This window comes from Pezoporus flaviventris, unplaced genomic scaffold, assembly GCF_033815535.1.
Source record: "Pezoporus flaviventris isolate CSIRO_AGI_PZ_B2104156 unplaced genomic scaffold, CSIRO_AGI_Pfla_v1 ptg000097l, whole genome shotgun sequence".
In the NCBI taxonomy this organism is placed as follows: Eukaryota; Metazoa; Chordata; class Aves; order Psittaciformes; family Psittacidae; genus Pezoporus; species Pezoporus flaviventris.
The window spans coordinates 8,418,707-8,444,219 of NW_026892645.1; the positions used below are offsets into that span (position 1 = coordinate 8,418,707).

At 46.6% G+C, this 25,513-nt stretch overlaps 1 protein-coding gene across 2 annotated transcripts in view; it reads right to left on the bottom strand.

The window, feature by feature from the left end:
• PAPPA (pappalysin 1) overlaps window positions 1–25,513 on the bottom strand; it is a 365,052-nt gene that overhangs the window by 49,255 nt on the left and 290,284 nt on the right. For both annotated transcript variants that reach the window (XM_061477061.1, XM_061477060.1), the window contains exons 11-13: window positions 7,319–7,432; window positions 6,776–6,911; window positions 3,024–3,237 (exon numbers count right to left, since the gene is read on the bottom strand). In XM_061477061.1, coding sequence (XP_061333045.1) covers window positions 3,024–3,237; window positions 6,776–6,911; window positions 7,319–7,432 — 464 coding nt within the window. The remainder of the gene's footprint in view (window positions 1–3,023; window positions 3,238–6,775; window positions 6,912–7,318; window positions 7,433–25,513) is intronic.

Genomic DNA, 25,513 nt, shown 5'->3' on the forward strand with positions numbered 1-25,513 from the left:
TTGGGAATGTCTCCCTGGGTTTTCACACCTTCCACCTGCAGCTTCCAGGAGGAGACGTGTGGTGAACACAGCAGGGAAATGCCACCCAGGGAAAGCAGCACTTCACAACAACTGCCTTGCAGGGATGGGACCCCCCCTCAATGTTTCCTATGCAGCGAATAGGACAAAAACCTGATTCCTGAGGAATTGCTGGCAAAGGCAGCCCCAAGGCACGAGCCTTCCTTGCTGCTTGAGTGACTGCGGGGGGGAAGTTATATCTCTGCTTCTACACACCCAATTGCACCCTGCACTCCATGAGGCTAAATAGGAGATAATAAAGGTATAATAATTCGAGCTATAAAGTGCAAGAGAAGAACTAACGGGGCCATTATATCTAAGGATGTGACGTGAAAGCAAAGCGTGTCGGTTTTGCAGCACATCTCCAGCAGTGAGGTAAACTTCTGCTGTTTGTGGACAGCTGCAGGAGAGAACCCAACAACTGGGAAAATACAACTGGAAAGTGGAGTTTTGTTGTTTTTTTTTCATTCAAACCCTCTATAAATGCCTTCAGAAGGATGGAATGGATTTTCTAAAGGGCTAACGATGACTGAGGACAACAACTTATCAAATACCTTTTGCATTTAGGCTCCTTTTCCTGTTCTAAAATACTGTAATACTTAGGTTAAGAAAGAAGAATGAGCACATGTTCTATTTTCAGTTATTAGGTTGTCACTAACCCATGGGAGCGATCCATTCACCCTCAAAATAAAGCTCTGTTAACTCGTAAGGGCTAATACATTTCTTTTCCCCCACATTGAAAACCTGCACCCTTGCCTTGAAGTGTCTGTATGTGGCTACAAATCCTTTCCAACCAAAATAATTCTCCTTGAACAGAGAGAAATCATATTTCTAGTAGAGAAAAGCCAAAAAGTAGGAAAAACATCCATGTTGACCTAAGGAAAATGAAAGAGGCAAAATTGATGCTTACATATAGGAAGAAAAGCTCCTTTTAAAATTCAATATCTTAAAAACAACATTAGGCAAAAGCAACCATTGGGGAAAGGGGAGAAGGGAAGCCTGGGACTGCACTCAAGAGTATGATGGGGGAGACTATGAGCAAAGGAGGCAGAAAACCTACATCCAGCTTCTGAACTGGTTAAGAATAAATTTGACAAAATCCCTCTTTCTAAGACCTTCCTGGACTGGGAAAAATCACAAAGGGAAAAGATGGGAGGTGACAGCAAAGGTGTCACTTATTTCCGGGCTGCACAGCTTAAGGCACACCTTTCCCTACACCTTGGATACCTAAACCGCGTAAGGGTTTCTTGTACAGAACAAAGCATATATGATCACCCAAACTGATTCCATCACAAGGCAAACTGGAGGTTTTCCACTATAGCACTGTCATCAATGGAAGAAATCCCACTGGTTCCAGTTGGCTTTGGATCAGGGCTTTATTTCAGAGAGTTTCTAATTCCTGGACTGACCTGGAAAACTTTATGATCAATCCAGCATTATAACCTGCAAGACCTAAAACGTTCCTTTGAAGGAGCGAGTCTCTGAGGGGTGATTTTGAGAGCAAAGGGGCCGAGAGGGTTCAGTGCATCCCGAAAACAAAACAAGCCCAATGAAAAACATCAGGAAGAAAAAGCAGAGGCAAAGGGGGGACGATTCTTCTTCAAGAGGATTTTAAAGGTTAGTGTGCTGGGCTGCAGAGGCTCACTGAAGCTTTGCCTTAGGGGAATGCACTTCTTATTAAGGAAATAACTTTCTAAACACAGAGCACTTCTAATTTCATAAGTGAACAAATGGTCCAATTCCTACTGAACAATTGAGAGGGAGGAATGTGGTCCTGTGCCTCAGCCCTCTGGAGCACCTGGGTGCTTCTCACCATCTCCTTCCAGTGGGTCTTTCCCTCTCTTGCACTGGGATTTGGCCAGACTTCCACAAGTTGAGCTTCTCCTCTGAAACCTGATCCTGCTGTCTTTGGGCCTCTGAATTTATACAACCTATTGCACAGACTGATCAGCCTCCTCAAATCTAGGTCAGAACGCACCGACTGGCTTGATTTAACTATAGATAGACTCTTCTTTTAGGGTCTTTTAATTTTATTTTCCCTTCCCTCTCCCTCTTTTCTCCCCCTCCTGCTTTTCCTGGAATAAAAGCAGGTCCTAAACCCAAGCCAGAACATTATCAAAAAGCCTGACCGCTCGCTTTGGAGGGCCGAGCAGAGGTTTGCTGGGATATGCAACGTGTTTTACTATTGCTGCTGCTATGGTATGACGACTGCTCACAACTTTGAATGGACAAAGGACCACAAAAAAGATTCTTTCAGGGGTTTTGCTAAATTCTCCCCTCTTCTTTTCACAGCCTTGCTGAAAGGCTCCATGAAGCTGCCGCACCAGAGGCCATGAAAGGTCACAATCTCTGTGGGATGCTGTAAAGCAGAGACTGAGAGGGGTTGGTGGTGATCTATTGATGTGTCTGTAATAACAACAAGAATAAAACGGTAGCCATAAACCTTTCATCCTGGGGGGTCCCACAGAGCTTTTCAGTATGTGGGATGGATCCGGAGAGGTTCTGAGGGCCCTTCCCCAGCCATAAAAGCACCACGAATGCTGGTGGCGGAGCACCCACTGTATGGGGCCGAGCACCTCGTCCGATCCATCCCTGCCGGGGCACAAGCATCACTTCGTCTCCCGTGGGAGGTCCCTGCAGCACTTCAGCAGCACAAAGAGGTTTAGATTGAAGCCGATGTGTGTGAGTGGTGAAAATGATGCCGTGATGAGGAATGGATGGAGAGTTAACTGGCCCCAATTCCAAGCTTGGGATAAAGGAGGGAGGAGAAAGGAAGAGGAAATAATTCACTAACAGTATCCCATGCGGGTTAAATGTCCCATCCATCCTGATCAATGAGAACACAGCCGGGTTTTTAGCAGGCACACAAAAGGGTCAGCAAGGTTCAGCTCCTGTGCCCCTCCTGCCTCCTCCTAACCCCCGGCACAGGCAGTGTGGGGCAGGGGGAAGCTCGCTGACAGGCTCACCTCTGCTCTGCTGGGCTGTAGGTCTGTCCTCGCTGGCAGCTGCTGATGGTGATGGGGTCGAAGTTGTGGAAGGAACGCAGGGCCACCCCGGAGATGGCCACAAACTGGGAGCTGAAGCTAATGAGGACAGCCTGGGTGTGATAAAAAGGGTGACTGAGGTCATGGATGACGGGGATAATCAGGGGATTGTTCCTGCAGCTCAGGACGTGGACACCTGCCAGAGGAGAGACAAGATCAGAGGAAGGGTCAGGCTTAACACAATCACTTCCCGGAGCCATGGGCACTTCAGAAGCATTTCACCCATAGGAATGGCCCTATAGAGCTGAAAAGTTATGGTAAGCTGCCTGGAGGGGCTTCCCAAATGGCTCTGGAGAGCTTAGCAGGGAAGTATATCCCTGCAGACAGCTGAAGAAAGGCTGCCATTCTCTCCACAATCACAGCAAACTCTCAGAGCAGTTTCTTTATGCCACTTTATTGTGCTCTGTTAAACCAGGAGCAACCAGCATGGAGGGAGTCACACTATTGTAAAACCATGTCCTGAGAGGACAGTTGGAGGCTTTATACCATGCATCAAATGGTACCAGCAGGCTGGGTGGCATCATGCACCATAGGCACGGCACCAGTGGCCTGCTTGTAGCTCTGTGTGTCATTAGCACTCAAGTTAAAACTTCTTTTGCATGAGCTCTACACTAAGTGAGCCCAGTTTTGATTTGTTTGATGGTTTTCAGACTTAGGGTATCTTGCTCTTTGCTAACAAAGGCAAAGATGGTCCTGGAGACAGACACGAGGGTGATGGACCCATTGAGGACTTCACAGGTGATCTCATTTGAGAAGAAAAATAACTGTTTCTCAGGAAAACAGAAGTGTCTCAAGAGGCTGAGATGCAAAGAAGCACCCCAGAGGTGACAAGGAGTCTTCGTGATCCCTTTTCTTCATCAGACAAGACACCTAGTGATAGCTGGGAAGAAAACCCTACCTTCAAGTAGAGACAGCCTGAATTCAAACAGGCTGAATTGCAGGGGTACCCCGAAGGACAGAGAGCTGTCAGCTGGCCTCAAGAGTCATTAATTGAGATTCACAGCCTGACGGCTGCCTGCACAGCTCTGCCTCCACAGCTCCATGGCATCACTCCGAGGATCAACTTGGCTCCAGCTCCCTTCGCTTCACTGGGGCTCCCAGCAACGGCTTTGGCCCGGGCCCTTTGGCTTCCCAGCTACACTTGTGAATGTGAAAATAAACTCAATTCTATTTGCATGTTTAACTGGCTCAGGGGGTTCTATTATTATTATTAATAATTTTTCCCAGTTCAGGTTTCTTGACTGGAAAAGGAAGGAATAAAAACGTTTTCCTTCTTCTCCTTAGAAAGTGATTTCCTGTGAATTAAGACAGACTTTGACCACTCTCTTTAAGGATCCATCTCCCACCCTCTACTTTAAAAACATCTTCCTGTAATAAAAGCAAAGAAAATACAGAATAAAAAAGCAAACGTCTTTTTGTTTTGGTCTTTACCTGACCCTGAAATAACCTCCCTGTCTGCTTGCCTCCCACAGGCCTTTTGATATCAGCTCCTTGTGGAACGGTGCACGTTTCTCACTTACAAACAGGTGCAGTTAATACTCGAAATCCCGGGTTCCCAAATTCCTTGCAAGTTTCTGCCTTCTCTGATGGGAAGCCAAGAAAGACCTTATGGTATGAAGCTGTTTATTCACTTCAATTTCATTCCTTGCACTCAGGTGGTGTCCACACCAAAACAGACCCTCAGAGCTGTGCTGCAGTTGCTGCTGCTTTCTGACCCAAACAAGGTGAACAGGGGATGCAGGTCAGGTTCATTTAGCTAACCTACCTTCATTAGCAAAAACCACTCAGGATATAGAGCTGCCGTGGAGTTAGAGCTGCCTCCATGCTTGCCCCTGTTTCTGTAGCTCTATATCCACCCATTCAATGCTCAACAGCTCTTGCAAGCACCAAGCAGATGAACCTCATTGTCCGCAATGGCTCTGAACTAACAGTACTGAGGTCTTTGGCACCCTAATCTCTCCATTTCCTATGAAGACTCAGAAGAAGCTTCTCATTTCTGGTACAAACTTGCTCTGATCAAGGTGGGAAACTGCACTTGTGGACAGACCACATTTTGCTCATAGGGGTGTCTTCAGCACTCTGAGGACTGATGAAGCTTTAAATTATTGCTAGTACCTTTTGGATGTACTTCTGGTTTGCCACTAACTTCTGCTTAAGGCTGGCTGACTGTTTGCAGTCAATCCTGCACCCAGGGCATACCAGGGTTTGCTTCTCAGCTGCAGTTTCTAGCTCACCATTGTCATAATTCCAACACATCAAACACAATATCCAGGAAAAGGACCTCATGCCACAGCCAGAACTCAGACAAAACAGTGACTGAGAGCTCTGCTTGGGTGAGAAGTGCTGGGTAGCCTACCTACACCTCTCCTCTGCTCCAGGCCAGCCTCTGGGAAAGGTCAGAGGAGCTTTTCCATGATGAAGGCAGCATTTCAGCTGTGAAGATCTCCAGGCGTCAGGCTGAGCCATGCCAAACTCATGTTGCAACTTCATTGAGGATTTCAAAACCTAACCCTCCGTTTCCTCTTTGCTCCTCTTTCTCTCCCAAACTCTCCGTCTGTCTCTATAAAACGCTGCATTAAGTGTTTGTTGGCATGCTTGTGTCTCCAGCACTTATTTCTCAGAGGGAAAGAGCTATGTGCCACTGTTCTGTGAAAGGAGGAGGAGGAGGAGAATAATCCAGGGCCTCTGGCAAACTGGGATCTCTATCCTGACTCAATCTGCACAACTTGCCATGAATGTCAATTCAACACCACACATACTTTCTTTCCTCTCCTACACACCCCACCCTGGATAGTCATCCGTACCTGTCACCTGTGTGTGTCCCTTCTTCTCATCACTAGCACGAAGTTCATTTGAGTTTCAGCATGTCAAAATTGCCAAGTCATGGTAAAACAGAAAGCTGGGAGAGGTGGGTTATCTTCCCTTAAAAACCTGACAAAGAGACATGGCCAGTTTTCTTCCCAGTGGAAAAAACAGCAGGGAACAGCTGGAAAGGGATCTGTGAGTCCTGCCCTCACATGGAATTGGAAGCTATGGTGAGCTCCTTGGTCCCGGCACTTTAACGTAGCCAGAATCAATTCATCAGACACAACTTTCCCAGGTTCAGGGACCTGTGCCCACAGTGGAGGCACTTCAGCACAACTGTCAGGTCCACAGACACTACCAGGCACACCTCAAGGCCCTCATAAAGGCCCTGGTGTTAGACCTTCACCAGACCTTAAATACTCTGCATGGAAAACTTTGGCCATTAAATACCTGTGGAAGCCTCCTGCAAGCAGGAGTAGAGATCCACCAACTACACCTTGCGATGCATGCTTGCTGCAGCAGCTGGTGCAGGCCCCTCGCTCCCTGCTACCAGCAGCTCATCTGCATCACTGCCAATGGCTCTCCAGGGAGAGACTTTGTGTAAAGCATTGAAATAGTGCTTATTTTAATGACGGAAGAGGAACTAATCGCTTAGTGAACACAAAATGAACAGGTATGGAGAAACATCTGTATAAAAAGATGCATCATTTTCAACAAACTCGAGTGCAATTCGGGGCTTGGAGCATTTAGCAATTACTCTTTTGTCTGATCCTGGAAAAACTGGGTAGACGTATCAGTCAGATTGTGAACAGAGGTACCAGCAGGTTAAGCAAGCAATAGAGGGGGAGTTTAATTAAATACAGTCTTACCAAGATCATGGCTTTGCTCTTTGGTGTCAAACAGCTGCACACCGATGGTCTCCTGCTTCTGATCCAGGTAATAGGTCCCATCAGTGACCAAGTGAACCAGGACTGCTGCAGCTACCATAGGTTGGGAAAAAAAAGCCTGGGAAAACAAAAGCCCCACAAAGGCTGAGATGCAGAACTGTGGTGGGCTTAAAGAAACCCCCAGAGTCAGCCCAGGACTTGTAATGTAACAATTCCCATCACAATTCCCATCCTGAATCACACAGAAATCTTCACTTCCAATCTCTCCTACACAAAGTAGATGCTAAACTCAAGTCAAAGAGCCCTGCAGCTGGAGGGCTGTCACAATAGCCTCATCACAGGAGGGGACTTCCCCACTGACACTCCAGACAGTGCTCAAAGACTTTGTTTTGCTGTTTTGCACCGTGCTTCAAAGCAAGGAGTAGCTTGGCTCTGGGAAGGCTGTCCCATGCTATTTTGCCTGTTGGGGAAGCTTTGTTTAGGGAGGCAAAGAGAAGACTTCTGAAAGACATGCGCATTTCCTACCTTCAGCCAGAAAACGGTCTGTGCCATGTGGGAGTACTGGAAGTTGGCCGTGCAGGGATACCAGGCATACTGAGAGACACCATCATTCAGGTCAATCACCTTAGTTCGACATGTCTGTGGGAGAAAAGGGAAACACCAAAACAGACGTAGGTGATGGTAAGGAAGGATTCTGAGTGTTTAAAGTCCAGGTACACTGCTAGAATCAAATAACCCACAATAATGATGTTTCCAAGTACCGTGAGATGAGTCAAAGGTGAAGTTTTCAGGATTTCCACCTCAATAAAAAATTAAAACATCAAAAAGGAGCTAAAGACTCCCAGCAGCTGGATGGAAGCCCCCAGTTTCCTCTTAACTTGGTGCAAAGTCTTTGACAGCACTCAGGACAGCTCTGCTCTCACCCAAATGGACCACGACTCTTCCCACTGGAGTCAAAGTGACGATCGCTTCTGAACGTACCAACTCACAGCTCACACAGCCTGCAGATGCTTTTCACAGTACTCAAGCAATGCCCTGTTTAAACCTGCATTTTACCCCAGGGAAGCCACAGATGGCCATGTGAACTGGGAAGCAAGTGTAGCCAGGAAAGTCCTGTCTCTACAACCCAATTTAAGCAAGTGTAGTTTCCTGTATTGTCAGCTAGTTTGTGCAAGTGGAATCACCTTCTTCCTATACCTAGAGCACCTTCCATGGCAGGCAGCAACGACATTATAAGCAAACTGCTCTCCTCAGTAAAAAACAAGTAGATGAATCCCAAATGCTGGCATGGATGAAAAGCTCAAAGGAAATGTCAGAATCTAAGCACCAGAGAGGCTTGCAGTGCCATCTGTATGGAAGACGTGCAAATCAAGCTGCAAGAAATGGTAGGATTTACCCTGAAAACACATTGCCCAGCAAAGCTTCTTCAAAAAAGAAACATGCATGACCACAGCCTTCATCCTTCCAGTAAACATGAGGAAGGAACCTTTCACCATGCAAAAGGCTACAACTGCATTGGAAGGATGCTTTCAGCTGTTTGGAGCACCTGAAGAGTACTTGTTAAGATTCACAACGCTTTGGTGAACTCAGTGACTGTCCTTACTAGAGTCATGGCAATAGAGGATGCTCCTTGTGGTCACACAGGCTAGTGGCAATGGAGCTGAGAATGTAACTCAAGAGGCCAAAGCATCCCCAGCAGTTGAGCTGGCCACAGGAGAGCCAAGACTGACCACTTGTGCTAGGTGCTAACTGGAGTTATGTGCTCCTGGAGACACTTAGATTTCTTTCCAGGACCAGAGTCTGAGCTGAGCAATCAGGTGGTGATGTGCTGTCAGCAAAGCTGTTCTCATAAGCAATTGCCCTCATTATTAAAACAAAAAGAAAACCCTGAAATGAAACAAGAGAATTAACGGAGATGCTTTTAAGCATTCAAAATCCTGTGCCCACCCAGCTGTTCTGCATGGAACTGCTCTGTTGGTCTCTGCAGGCGAAGTCCAGGCAATGCAAAGAAAGCCTGAGATGCCTGGGAATGAGAAACCAGATTGGTTAGAAGTGAGGTAATCACTTCTATAATCTGAGTCCCTCAAGATCCAGCACAGAGGAATCTATGGGCAAAACATAAATCAGCTTTAATGGGCTGGAAGAAGATTTTGAGTTTATTTATTTTTTAAACAACTGGGACCAAGCTTCATTGAGGCTAGCCAGTGGATAGTGTTACATTTTACAGCAGAGCAAGGCTTTACATAAACTATCTTTGGCATCTGAAATCCAGGCCAGCAATTCGACATGTACCATTTCGCAATCCTCCCTCCTTGCATTTTCAGCAGCCTGCCTCGTGTTGGGAGCATGGTTTTTATTTTCATACCTCTCCAGCTAGGGAATTTATCTTACCCACATCTGCAATTTATATGGTCAGAGAGCTCTTTGACATGAACAAAGGTCTCATTACTTTTATATGATTTTGCTCTTACTCTTACATCTCCTCTGGCTCTCTCGGTCCAAAAAGGTGGCTGAAAGAAACAAAAGTACTGGCGTTTGGTGTATTTTAAGTGCCACTTAATGGATGAGTGAAAACCTATATTAAGAAATCACCCAGACCTTCACCAAAAGTTTGACTCAAACCCAAAATAAACCCCTGCTGAGGGGGGCTGGAAATCTCTGATAACTTTTAAATGCCTTGTTTGATTTGTGTGCATGTGTGAACCCGAGCACTTTCTGCTTCTGCCTGAGAGTATTAGCAAAAACCCTAACATCTCATAAAGACCCTATGTTTGAGACACGTGCAGCTGAGGTGTGCAGCATCCATAGGCTCCTCCGTTTTGGGCAGGTTCGATAAGCATCCTCCTGCTGAAGCTGCTCCATCACTACTCAGACAAGTGTTGCGAAATGGTACTGGGGTAAAAAGTTCTTTTAGGAGAAGAGTATTGATTGAGAAGTGTGGGAAAAGTCTAATAGACATGACATGAAGAGGACCTACAAGAGCCTCTTCTATACTACCTGCTCTCTACTAAACCCAGCTAATGGCCAAAAAGCTCTTTAAGATTTTGTAATAACAATCTGCTTGGATAACTCTACTACCTACAGACTCCACCATCTCAACAGGCTCTAACACACGTGGTAAACACATCCTGTTCTCAATTCTATCCAGTTATTGTCACACCACAGCAGCAAGGTCTCATTTGCCGGGAGAGTCTTTCACACTTCTGCTTTTAAGGTGCCCCTAGGAGATGGCAGCAAAGTGAAGGTGCTTATTACTTCAGTACCACCATTTTTAAGATGGTACTGGAAGTTCCCATGCCTTGGAAAAGAGAACATCATCTCTCCTCAGGGCTCCAAGTTCTTAGAAATTCATGCTTATGAGAAATAAATCATTTTCTAACATCCTCCAGTTTGCTACAGTGATGCAGAACAGCAGCTAAAGCACCTGACAGCTGTGAAGGGAAGAAGGAATAGATGTACTTTTCACTTCAGGGTCTTACCAAACACTAAAGTATTTGCTTTGAAGGATGACGGCATCACACAGGACTCAAAACTTCACTCGCTGGGGCTTATCCAGGTTCTCAGACCCGCACACCAACTGGGGATCCACAGGAGCTTTAGTATCTGCTCCAAAGTATGCAGGGACTATTTGTGTCTACTTACTGGAAGCCCATGTCATACCCCTCCCTAGGAAGCTGCTTTCAATTAAAGGAGCTGATGTCTGCTCCTCTCGGAGGTTCTAATCCAGCTCGTCTCCCACCCACACATTTTGTACACAAACATCGAGAGACAGAATGAACAAGGCCAAGGAGCACTGTGGGATCTTCCCACAGGAGGGAATGCCTGGAGGATTCCCTTTGACTGATTTATACAACCCCTTGTCAATCACAGGGACAACATGTTCTTCAAACCGCCTCTCCTGTTTTCCTTCTCTTACTCCAGGGGACCCAGGAACGTGTCAGCAGAAAGGGAAAAGTGATATATCGGGAGCACTTAGTTCATTGCCACATCTCAAACGCATTTACTATTGCAATCAACTCAATTTCCTCATAAGGTTTTCCTTCAAAGGAATATGGGAAAATTTGCTGAAGAGCAAATTTTGGAAGGCACCCTTGTGAATGATTCCCAGCCATCCCATGACTTCGGGCAGTGGTGTGTTGATGGGCTCCTGTTGCAGATGAACTATAGGTTGAGGATCACTGATCCTGTGGACTGGGCATTGAAGGAGGTCTCAACCTGACTGTGCCCAATGCACAGCCCCGTTGCAACCTTTTGGGCAGCACTTGGCTTCTCCAAGCCTGCGAGCCCCTGTCTGTAAGACAAGGATGATATTCCCATATATCACACATGTATCTTCAGGGTAAAAGCCATAAGCCACAAAAAGGTGCTCAGATGTTACAAAGAGAAGGGACAAACAAGCACATAGACGTGTAAAGGACATATCTCCCCATAGGAGTGGGCTAGATATAGAGACGCCTTCCCACCCTGTCCTTCCCATTGAGCAAGCACAGCCAGACACCACAGGCTTTGCACACACTGATGGTTCTTGTTTCTCACACTGTAACATCCAAATAATTCTACTTGCATACGGGCAAAGCTGCTACTTGAGCAGGGATGCTGCCCTAAGCTCTGGCATACGGCTGACGCCGCGGTTGGAGTGGACATGCCTGTCTGCATGCCCACAGGCGGCTCTAAACAGAGCACCTCTCCATTGTGCAGATCTGTCTGCTCGCAAAACCCCATCTGTTGTCCCATGGTGGGGCTTCCTGCAGACCACATCTTCAAGCTATGTATGGCTGTGAAGGGCCACAGCCAGCACTTGTGCATCAGGCAGTGGAGAGCAACCTCCTGGGGGCAAAGGGTGGAGGTGGTTAACATGCCCCAAACTGCTGCCCCTTCTGCACCGAGACAGGCAATGCTGCAGGTTTCTGGGATGAACTTGGCTATACCCTGACCTGTTTGCAAAACAGCAACCACAGAACAAGCAGGAGCAGGACCTATCGGTAAATCCCACAAAACCATCTATTTGTGGAGCACCCAACATCCTGAGTGCAGTTGTACAAGTGCATGGAAAAGCTCACGGACTGATCGGAAACCCGTGGAGGCACAAGCAACACAGTCTATTGTCTGAAGATCCAGCTAAAGAACAGATTTCAGCCCTAATACTGAAACCTAATTAATCTCCAGTTTTCAGCTGACTGCTCTGCAGAATGTTATTTATATTTAACTCAACACATGCCAGAGAATCCCAACCATGACACAAGCAGCATTTTAACACATCCCTTACAGATGAAAACTTTCTCTCTCCATTGCCAGACAAGGGGGCTGGCAGTCACCCAGACCTTTTCTTCTTCAATATGTTATTGTTTTTGCAGACCTAAGGTTAATCTTACCCAAGGATGAGAAACTGTGGTGCAGTTGCTAAATATCAGAAAGGTTCCTGCTTGTTTATTGCCCAATATTATAAGGCAGCTTGACTGCCACATGGACACCACCCAGTTTGCCGACTGCAGCACAGACCTCCAATCTGTTCTGAAAGCTGTTGCACTGTTCTTCTCATTTAGAACTGGGCTGGAGCTACAGAGGAATGAAACTGCCCACATCCATGAGCACCGAACCATTAAAAAGGCCACCATTTGGGCTCCTGCAAACACCGCAAAAATCAGCCAATTTCTATGACCATTTCAACCCACAGGAGCCCACAGAGCTCAGATGGAAATGGTACACACAGCCTTACTCAAGGGGTATCAGGAATTTTGCTCTGGGTTTTCGTCTAGGTTCTGATCCGAAATGCTTTAGGACTAATCTCTTTTATTAGTGCTCTGGATTTGTCCCATCAGAAGATTTGAGTCAACAGTTGTCTGTCCAACTATGAAAGTCAGCACTGGGTCATTCCAGGTTGGCCTCCAAGATGCAAAGAACGCGTTCAAAGTTACTTTTTCCAAACTGGTACATATATTAAATTTTTATGGGCAGTAACTATGAGCTGAAAATACTTTTTTCTTGTTGTAAAAAAGTAAAACAAAACCCCAAACGCAAGTCTGAGATTCAGCAGCACAGATTATAAGCGTCAGATGATGAGAGAAAGCTGTGTCCTCCTTCTTTCAACAGCCTTCTTCCCTTCTCATCTGCTGCTTCTTCCTCAGCAGCAGCTTTCCCTTATCTCTGATGCTCATGAACTGCAGCTCCTACTCCCAACCTCTCCTTGTCCTCTGTGTCTGATAACACAGTTTTACCAAGTTTCATGCTCTTTGTCTGCTTTTGCCTGTTTTCACTGGGGTACTTAAAAGGTCTGATGGCAAAAGATGAAAAACCGCAGCATGTCCTGCTCCAGGACAAAGGCATGCAGGCAGGTGAGCAGCAGAAAAGCTTTATCAACTGGAAGCTGATAAAACTCCTGGGGTAACACACTGATGCTATATTACTCCCAGATTCAGTTGGCTCAGAAGTAAGAGGAAATCTCATCTGTCAGTTTTACCCGTGTAATGAAGAACAGCATTTGGCTGTGGGATTGGGAAGCAGATTACGTCTTCTAAGTAAAGCCCATTGCCAGTTGCTATGTCCAGCCTCAGCACAGCCACTTCCCCTTTGAATCTGGAGCAGCCAAGGGTGTCTGGGCCTTGCAGACTTACTATTCAATAGCATGTTACTCCAGCTTTCTTAGCCCAGAGCCTCAGCTTTCAGCTGAAGGTCTGGCTGGATTTCTTAGTAATTGGAAAGTGACCTTTATGTGTATGAAAACACTGCAGTCAATGTGACATGGCATCGATAGTTTGTTTGCGATGTGACATGATGATAAATTCCTCTGCTTCACAACGAAAATGAGAGCGTTCCTTTGCAAAGGGACATTTCCTTGGGTAGACTTTTGGACGTAACACAGGGCTGCGATTCAGAAATGAGTGGGAGATGCAAAGGCTATTCTGTTTTGTCGCAGAAGTTGGTTTAGTTTCAGGAAAGCGAATAGGAGCTACAGGGATTTCCATTAGATGATGGCCCAGATTGCATGTGTATTCAATGTGTGTTATTAACTTTAGCTTTCTGCAAAAATGCAGTTATTTCAATTCCAAGGAGTCTGCCCGAACAATATATTTCAATTCTTAAATCATGCAGACCTGCATTCTTTGAGCTTTCCTTTGAATTTCTGTTATCTCCGGATTCAAAGCAAACTTCATTTAAAACCGGTGAGTTCAAATCGAAATCACATAAAACCATAAACTTCACATGCTATACCTGAAAAAGCCATAAATCACTTCTGACTGGCCCTATCCCAAACCCACACCGGCTTTGACATCGAGCCAGGTGCAATCAAAATACCTAGGATGCGAGCTGGACCTGTGGAAAAAACAGCGTGGAGTTGTGATTTTTTACAACAAAACCCTAAACCAGATGATTTTTGCATGGTTCAAAGGATCGCCCCAAAGACATCAGCTGAGCCAGGGCCAGAAACTACAGAATGAGAATGAGAAAAAGGAGAAATAATTGCGCTATTGGGGTTTAATAATCAACTTCTACACAAGCTCTCAAGTAAACAGCAGCAATTGATGCTCAGAAATGCAATTTGTACCTGCTTCTTTTGCATTCCATAACGCACACTGAAAGGATGTGAAATCAAGAGACAGCTCGAATGGCACAGCAATGCAGAATGCAGCCTCCATTCAGATGAATGAAGCACATGAAAGTGTAACTGAGCAATTTGCCATGTGCTCCTGTTTTTTCCTATCAGACATTTGCTGTTTCTTCAACACAGCAGCAGACATAAAGATGCTGCTCTTAAACAACATCCCCCAGCACTGCTGGGATCTCACCTAGGAGGCATAATTCTTAGAATTAGCCCTGAATTACATTCTGCTATATGTTCAAATTCACAGATAACTTCTACCAGTAGAAAGAGCAGCCAAATGCAACCCACTAGACAGGCAGCAGAAAGAAACAGCACCCAAACAAGACCTTATACCTTCTGTTTTCAAACACCAGCCTCATTAAACCTAAAAAGACATTTTCAATCTGCAGCTGATGCTCCTGTCTACAACTTCCACACTGCTGCTCACAAAGTGTGAAGGCATTATAGACTGATAAGTGCTTTAACAGACTGTATATCCATCCACTGGAGAGAGAGGTTAAACAAATACAGTAGCCAGAACATTATTGTTGGCTGCACACTCAGGTTCCCAAACTGCCCGTCTCTAACTGGAACCAGTTAGGTCCACGGCAGAAGAGCTTGCCTAGAACTGCAGGCCAAGGCTGGCCGGGGGGTGCTGCGGTGAGGGAAAACAATCCCATCCCATAAACTTTTACACTGATGACAGCAAAAGCTTTGCTGTTCCTTTTTCTTTCTCTTTGACTGGAACGTTACAGTTGGGAGCTGGCATCCAAAATCAAACTGTCAAAGGCAGGGTCTTAAAGGTATCTTTGTTATTCTATTAGTGGATCCAACTGAGGTGTCCCTGCCCACGGCAGGAGGGTGGAACTACATGATCTTAAGGTCCTTTTCCAACCCAAACCATTCTATGATTCTATGACTCATTGGAGTTTTGCTGGTCTGGCACTCCTGCGAGGCAAAGCAGATTGGGTTTCTTACAATCCACTTGGTAACATCCCCTCCTTCCTTCCTAAAGCTGGTCCTATAGATCTGCTTGGATGAAGAAGGCACACAGCTAGTGAGAGAAAGCAACAACAACAAAGGTAGTGGGAGGTGTTCCTGCCCATGGCAGGGGGGTTGGAACTAGATGATCTTAAGGTTCTTTCCAACTCTAACTGTTCTATGATTCTATGATAAATCCCTAAAGAACTTCAGCTCAACCAGGAGTTCTCCATCAGAACAACACAGGTGGCTGAGGTGGACAAAGATGCTTAGAAGTGCTTGGGCAACATTTCTGATGAGACAAATAGAGAAAGAAAAACTAAGCCTCATTTTGTCAGCTATCAAGGAGGAAAGAACAACAATGCTTTCATTCCCAGCACAGTAGGAATAGACCCCGAATACCCTCATACCTAACCCCACCTCCTCTGGACTGCCCCAGGTACACACAGGGCACAGGAGCATCTTCCAAGAGACGTGAAGACAATGCAGGTGCTACCACGAGCAATGAAGCTGGTTCATGAAGCTTTGCCTGTGGCGGAGGCAAACAGCCACGCAGTGGTTAATGTCAGCTCTGAGCACATGATCACATTCAGGAAAGGTCAAAAGAGTGATTTTTCATTTAAAAACATCTGTGTGTTTAAAGAACAAAACTTTCTCATGTGCAGAAAACCAGGGGTTTCCAGCGCTTTCATTTCCAGAGTTAAAGTCATGCTTTTCAGCTTTGTTTGGGGTTATGGACCATGTAAACACGCTGTGTAAACCACACGCAACCCTCAGCACACAGCGGTTCCACATGCAAGGATAATTGGGGGTGCAAATCTCTCCCCCCCCCGGCTCCTCTTCCCCCTCCGAGCTGCACAGCTTCCCACAGCGCACTCCAAGCGAGCCAGCCAGACACCCGGTTGTTGTCCTTCCCTATATGAAGACATACACATGCCTCTAATCCTAAGGGTATAAGTCTGCTTTGGGCTGTCAACAAGCCTTAATTGGATACATCCAGGGAGATGATGCATTGGGAAGAGGCCCTGAATTTAATAGTGAGAGGGAAGGCTGTGGCAGGGCTCCCAGGGAGAGTAGGGGGGAGCATGGAGGAGAGCTACCATGTGCTGTCCAGGGAGCTGCTGACAGTGACACCTCAGCAAGCAAAGCCTTGGGGTTTCCATCCAACTTGCCAGCCCTACATCAGGGTGTGTGAATTAAGACTGGAGTGGGATGAGGGACTCTTCAGCAGGGACTGTAGTGGTAGGAGACAAGGAGGAATGGGTTCAAACTGAAACAGGGAGATTTAGGCTAGATCTAAGGCAGAAGCTCTTCCCTGTGAGGGTGCTGAGGCGCTGGCACAGGGTGCCCAGAGAAGCTGTGGCTGTCCCATCCCTGGCAGTGTTCAAGGCCAGGTTGGACACAGGGGCTTGGAGCAAGCTGCTCTAGTGGAATGTGTCCCTGCCCGTGGCAGGGGTTGGAGCTGGAGGAGCTTTAAGGTTCCTTCCAACTCAAACCAGGCTGGGATCCTATGATTAAACCCTGTGGCTTGCTTTTCTTAATACCTGAAGGCAGTCATTGCGGCTGGTATGTGAATCAGAAGGTTCCCCCTTGCTTCGCTGGGCTTTTCCCACTGAAACTGTAAAATAACAAAACCACTGCCATGCAAATACCTCTGAAAAAGTTGGACCATCCAGGGATAGTCCATAGAGCAGCAGACAGTTGCTTCCTCCAGCAAATGTACATCTCTACCCAGGAAAAGGTTTGGCTGCAGGTGTCTTCCCTCTGACCTCCAAACAGCCCCAATTGCTCTTGATAAAGCTCAAACTCCAACAAATGAAGCTTAAAGACCACTTGGAGCATTTCATCCTTGATGTCCCATGCTAGCAGGTGAGGTTCACAGAAAATCCCAGCTGCTCCCAAAAGAACTTACTGAGTGGGTTAAAGTACATGCATCATCTGTAAGAGGAAGCTCAGGGCTCCTTCAGCCTCACTGCCTCCCAGGAGCAGGCTCTGGGAGGACAGATTGGGAGCACAGTGGATGTAGGAACCGAAGCTGCTGAAGTCTGGATATTCCCACAAGAAACCACCCTCCCAGGGAAGAGCTTCTGCCTAAGAGCTCATCTCAGTCTCCCCTCTGGCAGGTTAAAGCCATTCCCCTTGGCCTGTCCCTACAGGCCCTTGTCCCAAGCCCCTCTCCAGCTTTCCTGCAGCCCCTTCAGGCACTGGAGCTGCTCTAAGGTCTCCCCTTCAGGAGCCTTCTCCTCTCCAGGCTGAACAAGCCCAGCCCTCTCAGCCCAGCTCCATAGGAGAGGTGCAGGAAGAGCATGTTTACCTTGTGCTTCAGCTTCCCCTCTCTGAAAAGAGACTTCTCTGAGAGCGATGATGCAAGGGTTAATTACTAACAAAACAGGAAAATGAAATCCACTGCCCAAAGTGCTGAGCATAAAGATTTTGGTCCAATGACGAAAATGGCTATGGAGATCTTGATGTTCTCCAGAAATGAGGGCTTCTCCCGGTGAAGAGGTACATGCACAGACAGATAATAGCACTGATCATGCAAATAACCATTTCCTGGCATGAATTAGAGTTCACAGCCAGACCCTGAGGCTACAGTGGAAACCCAGGCCTGGTGGAGGCTCCCGCTGATAGCAGAGGGAGCTGGGCCCATTTACCAGACAGGTGAATCATGGCTTCTTATCAGATTCACCACTGAAATGACCTCAGAGGAAACAGTGATGCTCCAAATTTACAGGCACTATTTCCCAAACTGAGCACAGATTTGGGGTTCCTCAACAGTTATGGATCCAGGTAAGGCAGCACAGCATCACAGAATGGTCTGGGTTGGAAGGGACCTTAGAACTCATCCAGCTCCAACCCCTGCCACGGGCAGGGACACCTTCCACTAGAGCAGCTTGCTCCAAGCCCCTGTGTCCAACCTGGCCTTGAACACTGCCAGGGATGGGGCAGCCACAGCTTCTCTGGGCACCCTGTGCCAGTGCCTCAGCACCCTCACAGGGAAGAAATCTTGTGGATGTTCATGTCTTGACAACCCCATCAGGAGCAACCCACGATGCAGGAGAGGTTCAGAGCTGCCCAAGAGTTTATTCAAATGGTCCCAATTTTGTTCTTTTCCTTTTTTCTTTTTAAAGCATACACTTACTTGCAGGTGGGAGTAGAGGGACTGACTCCAGAGACCTTCAGGACAACGCTGCGTAAGCACCATCCTTCCCCAAACCAGGCCTTTTAGAGCCATCTCCAGATGAACCCCCTAGAATTCACTGGCATTCGAAATACGAGGTCTTTTATGACGAAGTGGGCTCAAATGCCTCTGGGACTCTGAATGAGCAGTGCAGACAATCCTGCACTTCAAAGGAAAAATAAATTCTCTGCTCCTGGCATGAGAAAGTTTACTTTCAGCTTAAAGAAATGATTGTGTGGTTTTGGGGATGGCATTCCGTTCTGCTGAAGAACAGCACCCTGCCTGCCCCTGTATCTGTGGCTTTGTAGCTACATTACAATCCTGGAGAGCTCTGTTTACATATTTTACATGTTTTCTTGTGCAGAACATGAAACCAAATTACATAGTAAAGGCTATTATGGCTTTGCTCTTGCACCCTTTTCCATCCCCTCCTTCCGATCACTTGTTTTAATTCTATCCAAAATAATCGACTGGATATTTCGAACAGCGCTCGACTGAAGGGCAATGCTTCAGGCAGGTTTCTTCACTGTAGCACAGGGGAAATCATGCAAAAGCTGGTGAAGCTACATGCCAGGGGGGTAGGGAGAAGATAGCCAGGGCTGGGGGTGGGATGAGAAATGCCGAGAACCCTTCATGCATGAACAAAGCAGACGTGTCGATGCATTTATGCAAGAATCAGTCTGCTCTGAATGGAGAGGGACCCAAGACAAACAACCCGGATGGGATGCAGGAGAGCTATCCCACGCTCGCACTGGACATGCTCTGCATCTAAAGGCTCGTGAGCAGCAGCAGCAGACAGAGAGAATGGCAGGTTGAGGGGCAAGGGCCAAGGAGGGGGGTCTCCTTTCATGCTAACAAGCACCGCCGCTGTCGTGGGGTCCTGCTTTCAGCTCCCTGATGCTGGGGGGGGGGGTGTGTGTGTCCAAGCTGTTTTCTATTACCATGTGTAATCATGGTGGGTGGCTGGGTGTACGGCAGATATGATCATAAAATGCTACGTTACTTCCTTAAAGAAGCACATAATCCTTATTATTATCCCAGACAATACTCCTTTCTTGCCTTTCTTCTCACTTCCAGCAACAACAAATGGCATGGAGTTCTGCTCTCATTTCGTTAGTGGTAAATATCTCCTGGTCCCAAGAAGATGGGACCAATTTCCGGCACCTGAGGATTTTTGGTTTGACCTTCATTTCTGCAAAGGTCAGACTGAACCTCTCTGAGAGTACCGATGGCTGCTTTGCTCTCTGCATCATCCTTTGTTTCTTTTATCTATTTTCTCTACAGTACACAAAGGGAACACAGTGTACCAGCCCCTGGTACTCACTGTTCTGTTTCCCTTAGATGACTTGCATATGTGCTCTTGAAAAATTATTCTAAAAACTAAGGGGGGAGGGGAGTGGAAAGAAGAAAATATCCCTGGAGTTTTTGGCAAAATTGCTTGGAATCTCCTCTGACATCTCATTGTGTCCTCTCTGTCCTCCCCTTACACACATCAGCCAGAGGCTACGACATCAGCCATGGGGTCTACTGGTTTACTATTGCCAGGAGCAAAGGAACACTGGAAGACGTGGGAATGGAGGGGTGAGTGGGAGGGAATCTCTGTCCTAGCAGGGAGCAAGCAGCCAGGTGATGGGCAGCATCTCCTTTTCTCCAGCCAGCTCTGGATTGAATGTAAGGGTAATGCTCTTTTCCAGCCATCTCCGTGCAGCTGAGTCTTTTTCAAACCAGTCTACCTAGAAATCCCATTTTACTGTGCTTCAGAGACCTCCCCAGAACACTGAGATTATTCCTGAGCAGGAGCCATGGCACTGATGTTAGCACCCATCTTTGGAGCATCCCTCAGCTTGGTGTGGACCCTTCACATGGGCTACCCTCTCCAATGAGACAAAGCAAAAACACAATCACGCAAGTGAGGACAAGTGGAGTTCTTTTGGCAGAAGGGCTGCAGAGTCCATCTTTCCCAGCTAGACAGGTGGGGAAAAAAGGTTTCCAGCTACTAAAGCAAGCTGCTGGTGGGACAGTTTTCCAGTCCTCTTATACTGGGAATGAACAGCCAAACTGTGTTTGGCTAAAGACTGATTAATTCACAAACAGGATGATGTGAGGTGGCTGACAGATCTAAAATGTAGATTTAATGACCCCAAACCCCTTCCAGGTCTCTGCTTCCAGACACTGACTCTCAGTAGGCCCTGAATAGCTTTCTTTTCATCCAAGATATGAACATTCAACTTTCAAGCCTTCCTGAACTTCCTGCTCTTGGGGAGGTCTAGGCTCAAAAATGCCCGGTGCCTGCAACAGCTCTGAAGGATATTGAGGCTTAATCCTCAAACAGTAGCTTTACCTTTCTGTGCTCCCGTTTCCACCTCTATTAAAAGAAACAGAAACCAAGCAGTGTGGCTGTGATAAGGCACCCAATTAATCCCTGTACATTGAAAAACTTCATCACTTAAGCCAAGGAAGGAGCATTCCAGCCTGAATTTGCTTGTGATGAAACTCTTCAGCCTTCAGGCAAAAGACCAAATTGGCTGGTCTGTACTATCCGGGGAAAGGCTGAGATAAAGACGAAGTGTTGGAGCTCCCTTTGGACCCCAACTTTAGACTTGAGGGCTCTGTAACCTAAGCTGAAGCCTTGTGGTGGATCAGCCAGTTCTGGAAATGAGCTCAGATGCGTACAGCAAACCTACATCCCTCTTGCAACACCCTGTGCCCAGTGTCCAGTTCATCTTTTTTTCAGAACTAACCCCTGATCATCCATGGTTCCTCCATTACTGGTTTTTCTTAGTGGGATTCTGCCCTCATCCTCCAGAGATTAGTGGTTCGAAGCCTGGCTCAGCTATGAATAACAAAGACATTTGCAAAGCAAATCATCTTATTAAAAATAGGGATTCTTCTATCCCTCCAACCACAACAAACCTCTTACCGTTGAAGAGCAACAGGACTTGGCTGTGAATTGGGAAGTTCAAAAAGGGCCGCTTGCAGAGCCAACAAGCAGACACCCTCCCTCTTCTCAGCAAGATCACCCCAAAGGAAAGGAATGGCTTCTCCATTAAAAGTTGCAGGTTTCCTCTCTTCCCATTCCTGTTCAACATTATTCTATTAGTTGGCTTTGCTGGATCTTTGGGGAATTATCTTCAGTGTTATATTTATTAGACAGAATAAAACTGTGTGGCAGAGATCGTCTTTCTCTCCCATTTTCTTACAGTATTTTCTTACCACTCTTGGAGCCCTTGCTCTACCATGTTGTTTCCTCTAGTACTCCGAGCATTTCTCTGCTCCTGTCTTCTCCTTTTGTGGGCAATTACAGACATACTGCAGTTCTAGACATCTTTCTGCTGCTGGTGGAAGGATAGGTTCGTGGCATGAGTCTTGATGAGCGCAATTGTGGGAACTGCAATAGGGGCAGGAGGGGGCCGCTGTTTGTGGGAAAGATGTAATAAGAATCCTCTTCCACAACTTGTTACTCCACAGCAGCCCCTGTGGGGTACCCAGATGAGAACAGGGTGTGTTCATCAGTCTGGGAACGAACAGGATCTGTGTGTGCCCAGCAGCCTTGGGAAAGAGTCTCCTTTTGGTTAGCTGTGCTGGGCTGTGTGGTTTTTCCATACATGGGAAACCCAAGCCCAAACAATGGCACAGGGAGAAAGAAAATAAATTTATATATATACATATAGGGTTACTTGGTCTAAACAACTTCTGCATAACTGGGAGGAAATGCAATGAAAGACAGTTACTGGGAGACTGGCCCTCTAAATCACCAACACCCCCCCCCCCAGCTTCCAAGTCTTGAGCACACATTGCTGTGACAGGAGGAGCGAGATCAGCAGTAAGCCACCTAAACATCCATTAGTCCCTCTTATAATTCTCTTTACAATGGCCCAAAGGGAAACTGCAGATGAATCAGTTCTCCAAAAGCAGGAGTGCCACCACTCAAACCATGGAGCCACCCCTTGAGACAGACCTGTCATAGGCTTCCTCCAAAGACATGTCTGTATAAAAAAGACACTTTAGATCCAAATCCTTCCTGCTCAGTACAACCTACTCTAGAAAGGGAGACTAACACAGCTAATGCACTCACCCAGTGTAAGCTGTGCCAGAACAAAATTGGCAATGAGGGCAAGGAGGCTGAATCTATGAAGGCCATTGCAAGACCTTGTTTCCCCCCAAGGGAAACCCTCAAGGGTTTCTTGAGCCCTGAAGGACAGCAAAGCTTTTACAGTGACCTGATCCACACTGCACATTCCTACTTCACACACCTTATTGATGCATCTTTACCAGTGATGCTACAATGGAAACTGTCTGGGTAGGCCATAGTTTGGCTTTTTAAACTCATGTCTTGTCAAGCCCAGGTTTGCTTAACGTGGTGTCAGGAGGCCATGTGCTACCCCCTCCTGCTGGTAAAGAGGAGGCTGACTTGAGCTGGGTACAAACCAGTCAGGGAAATAAGTCACTGGGGACTTCCAACACAGAAAGACTGCAGCTATTCACCAACCAGATCAGACGAAGTACCCTTTGTGTTTATGCCTACTGGATCTGTCCTTCAGCCAGTATAAATCTGCCTAGTGCTACTGCCTTTCTGTAGTCTTTGCCAGCACACACCAGCTGATGACTTAATGCTAGCATCAATAATCTTTAGCACAAGAAAGGCCCTGAGAAATAAACAGTGCTGTAGAAAACTCCACACAAGCAGTCCATCAACACCGATAATATTTCACACACAGTGGATGGCAAGGAGAGGCTGTTTACAGACTCACAGCAAGAGCAGTAGGGAAAAGAGCAGCCCAAGAGTGTGCAAAGCCCTTGCTGCTGAATTCCTCCTGCAGTTGACAACAGGTACTGAGCAGTGTCTGCATGAAGGAGGACGCTGGATTAGAAACCCAACTGTACAAACACCCTACATCGCATCTCTGTGCTGGTGCAATGTTGCTGACTGGTCCCCTTTGGCTCTAAATAGGATGCTGTCAGTACTGAGAATATTTCTTAATCAGCACTGAAGAGTGGCTGCCAGGAAAGTAGAAGTGGTTGTCTCTCAGTCTTGCTTCTGCAGAAAGAGCAATTGTTTCAAGGGGGGGGGCTGTTTGACCTTTCCATTTCTCAAATGTGTATCTCTTCGCCAAGACTGTGTCATTCTTTGTAAGCATTTTGTTGTTCAAAACAAATCTTATACTGTGAACTTCTTTCTTCCCCTCCCTTCGTATGTTGCCATTCAGCAGCCTCGTACTCACAAGGAAGCAGCCAGCATGTCAGATCCAGCTCAAAATAACGAGCAAGTGAGGGCAACCCTACTTGTAAGGAACAACCGACTCAGAAACACGCACTGTCTGAAGTGAACTGAGCAAAGGGGTGTGGGGTGCTCAGAGGCAACCCTACAATAATAAGGGAGTGTTCTCCTGCTTGTGCTCATAAACAATCCTCCAGCAGTGAACAAGTGCATGCAGGCAGATATTGCTGAGAAATACCCCAGTAAAAACCCAACTCCTCAGAAACAGCCCAGGCAAAAACCATGGGAGTCAAGCAGAGAAACGGGTCTTGAGTTATCTAAGGATGAGAAACATTTTAAATCATGAAGGACATGCTTAAAATGCTTTAAAGCACCTTGAGTGCACCAGGGCAATTATGAGAAATGGGATGGCTAACAATCAGGCAGCTTATGTATTCTGTATATTGCTGTGCACTGCACTCAAACATATCTTTCATGGCATTCTTGATGAGAAGCCAACAGAAATACCACTCTGATTAATCAGGAAACTACCCAGCAACAACACGAAAAGTTTGCACAAGACCAGCAAGCACACAACCTACTCCAAAAGATATCTGGGTGAGGAAAGGTGCTCCTTTCATCAATACACCACCCCCCCACCCCCGAAGGCTCAATGCTTGTACAGATAATGAAGCCAAACATGTTTACACACCAGTGATCATTACATGCAGTGATTAGAGGAGATCTTAGGTTAATTTTCATCTCCGCTGGCTAACACTGATGACCTGCTGCCCCACCTAACCTCTCTGCAGTGACAAGTCAGGTGCTTTCACAAGCCAACGAGCCCTCCTTGTTCCTGGGGAAAACAAAGACTTTCTCAACATATATGATTATAAAGGTCAGTGAACCCCATGCACTCAAACTGGTAACAGGACCAGCTGAGCTAAAGCAAAAATTCTTTTGCTGGAAGTAAAGAGCACACTGTTATCTCCCCAGGGGCCAGGCAATAACAGGAGGCATGTTCCCATTCACTCTGGCAGTGTGTGATATGCCAGTGCTCTGCCTATAAATACAACAGCACTTTTTCCAACCCCCTTTTTTTTTGTTTTAACAAGGCTGTGACAACTTCATCTCATCGGGTACAACATACAAGCCTGAGCTGTGGCTACACAGCAGGGCTTTGCGTGTGCACGTGGTGGTGGTTATCCCACCGCAGGACCATATGTTACCTACTGCATGGGGTGGCTGCATCTCTACTAGTGCCTTAGGAGAAAAAACAGGGCAGCATTCCATAGCAGCTGCATGGGCACCGAGTGCTTGGGGACATGCACATAAAGCAGTACCTGAACTCGAGGCAGTGGGCTTTGGGCTGTCCTACAGGGAACTCAAATGAGAATGAAGTTATGAAGGCACTGGTAGTGGTCCAGGTAAAAGTTCCTTTTACAGGGTGAGATAATAAATGAGACCATGACAAAGAGGCAATACTGGGCTCTGGATTGTGTCTTGGTACTATCCAAGCTTTGTGCGTTTAAAACTGACCTGGTCATTAATTTGTTACAGACTTGTGCAATGTGGACAAGGCCAAGTCTCTTGCATAAAGATGTTTTCTTCTGCAAGCCAACTGGAAATACTTTGTGTTTACTATTCATGGAGAAATCTGCTTGTCCTATCTGTGACATCCCTCTCTGCACTGCCCACAAGACACCTCCCCGGTAATTAGACTGTCAGAACAACTTTACTGCATCAACCCAAAAGTCCACGTAATTCACTGCTCTATCTCAA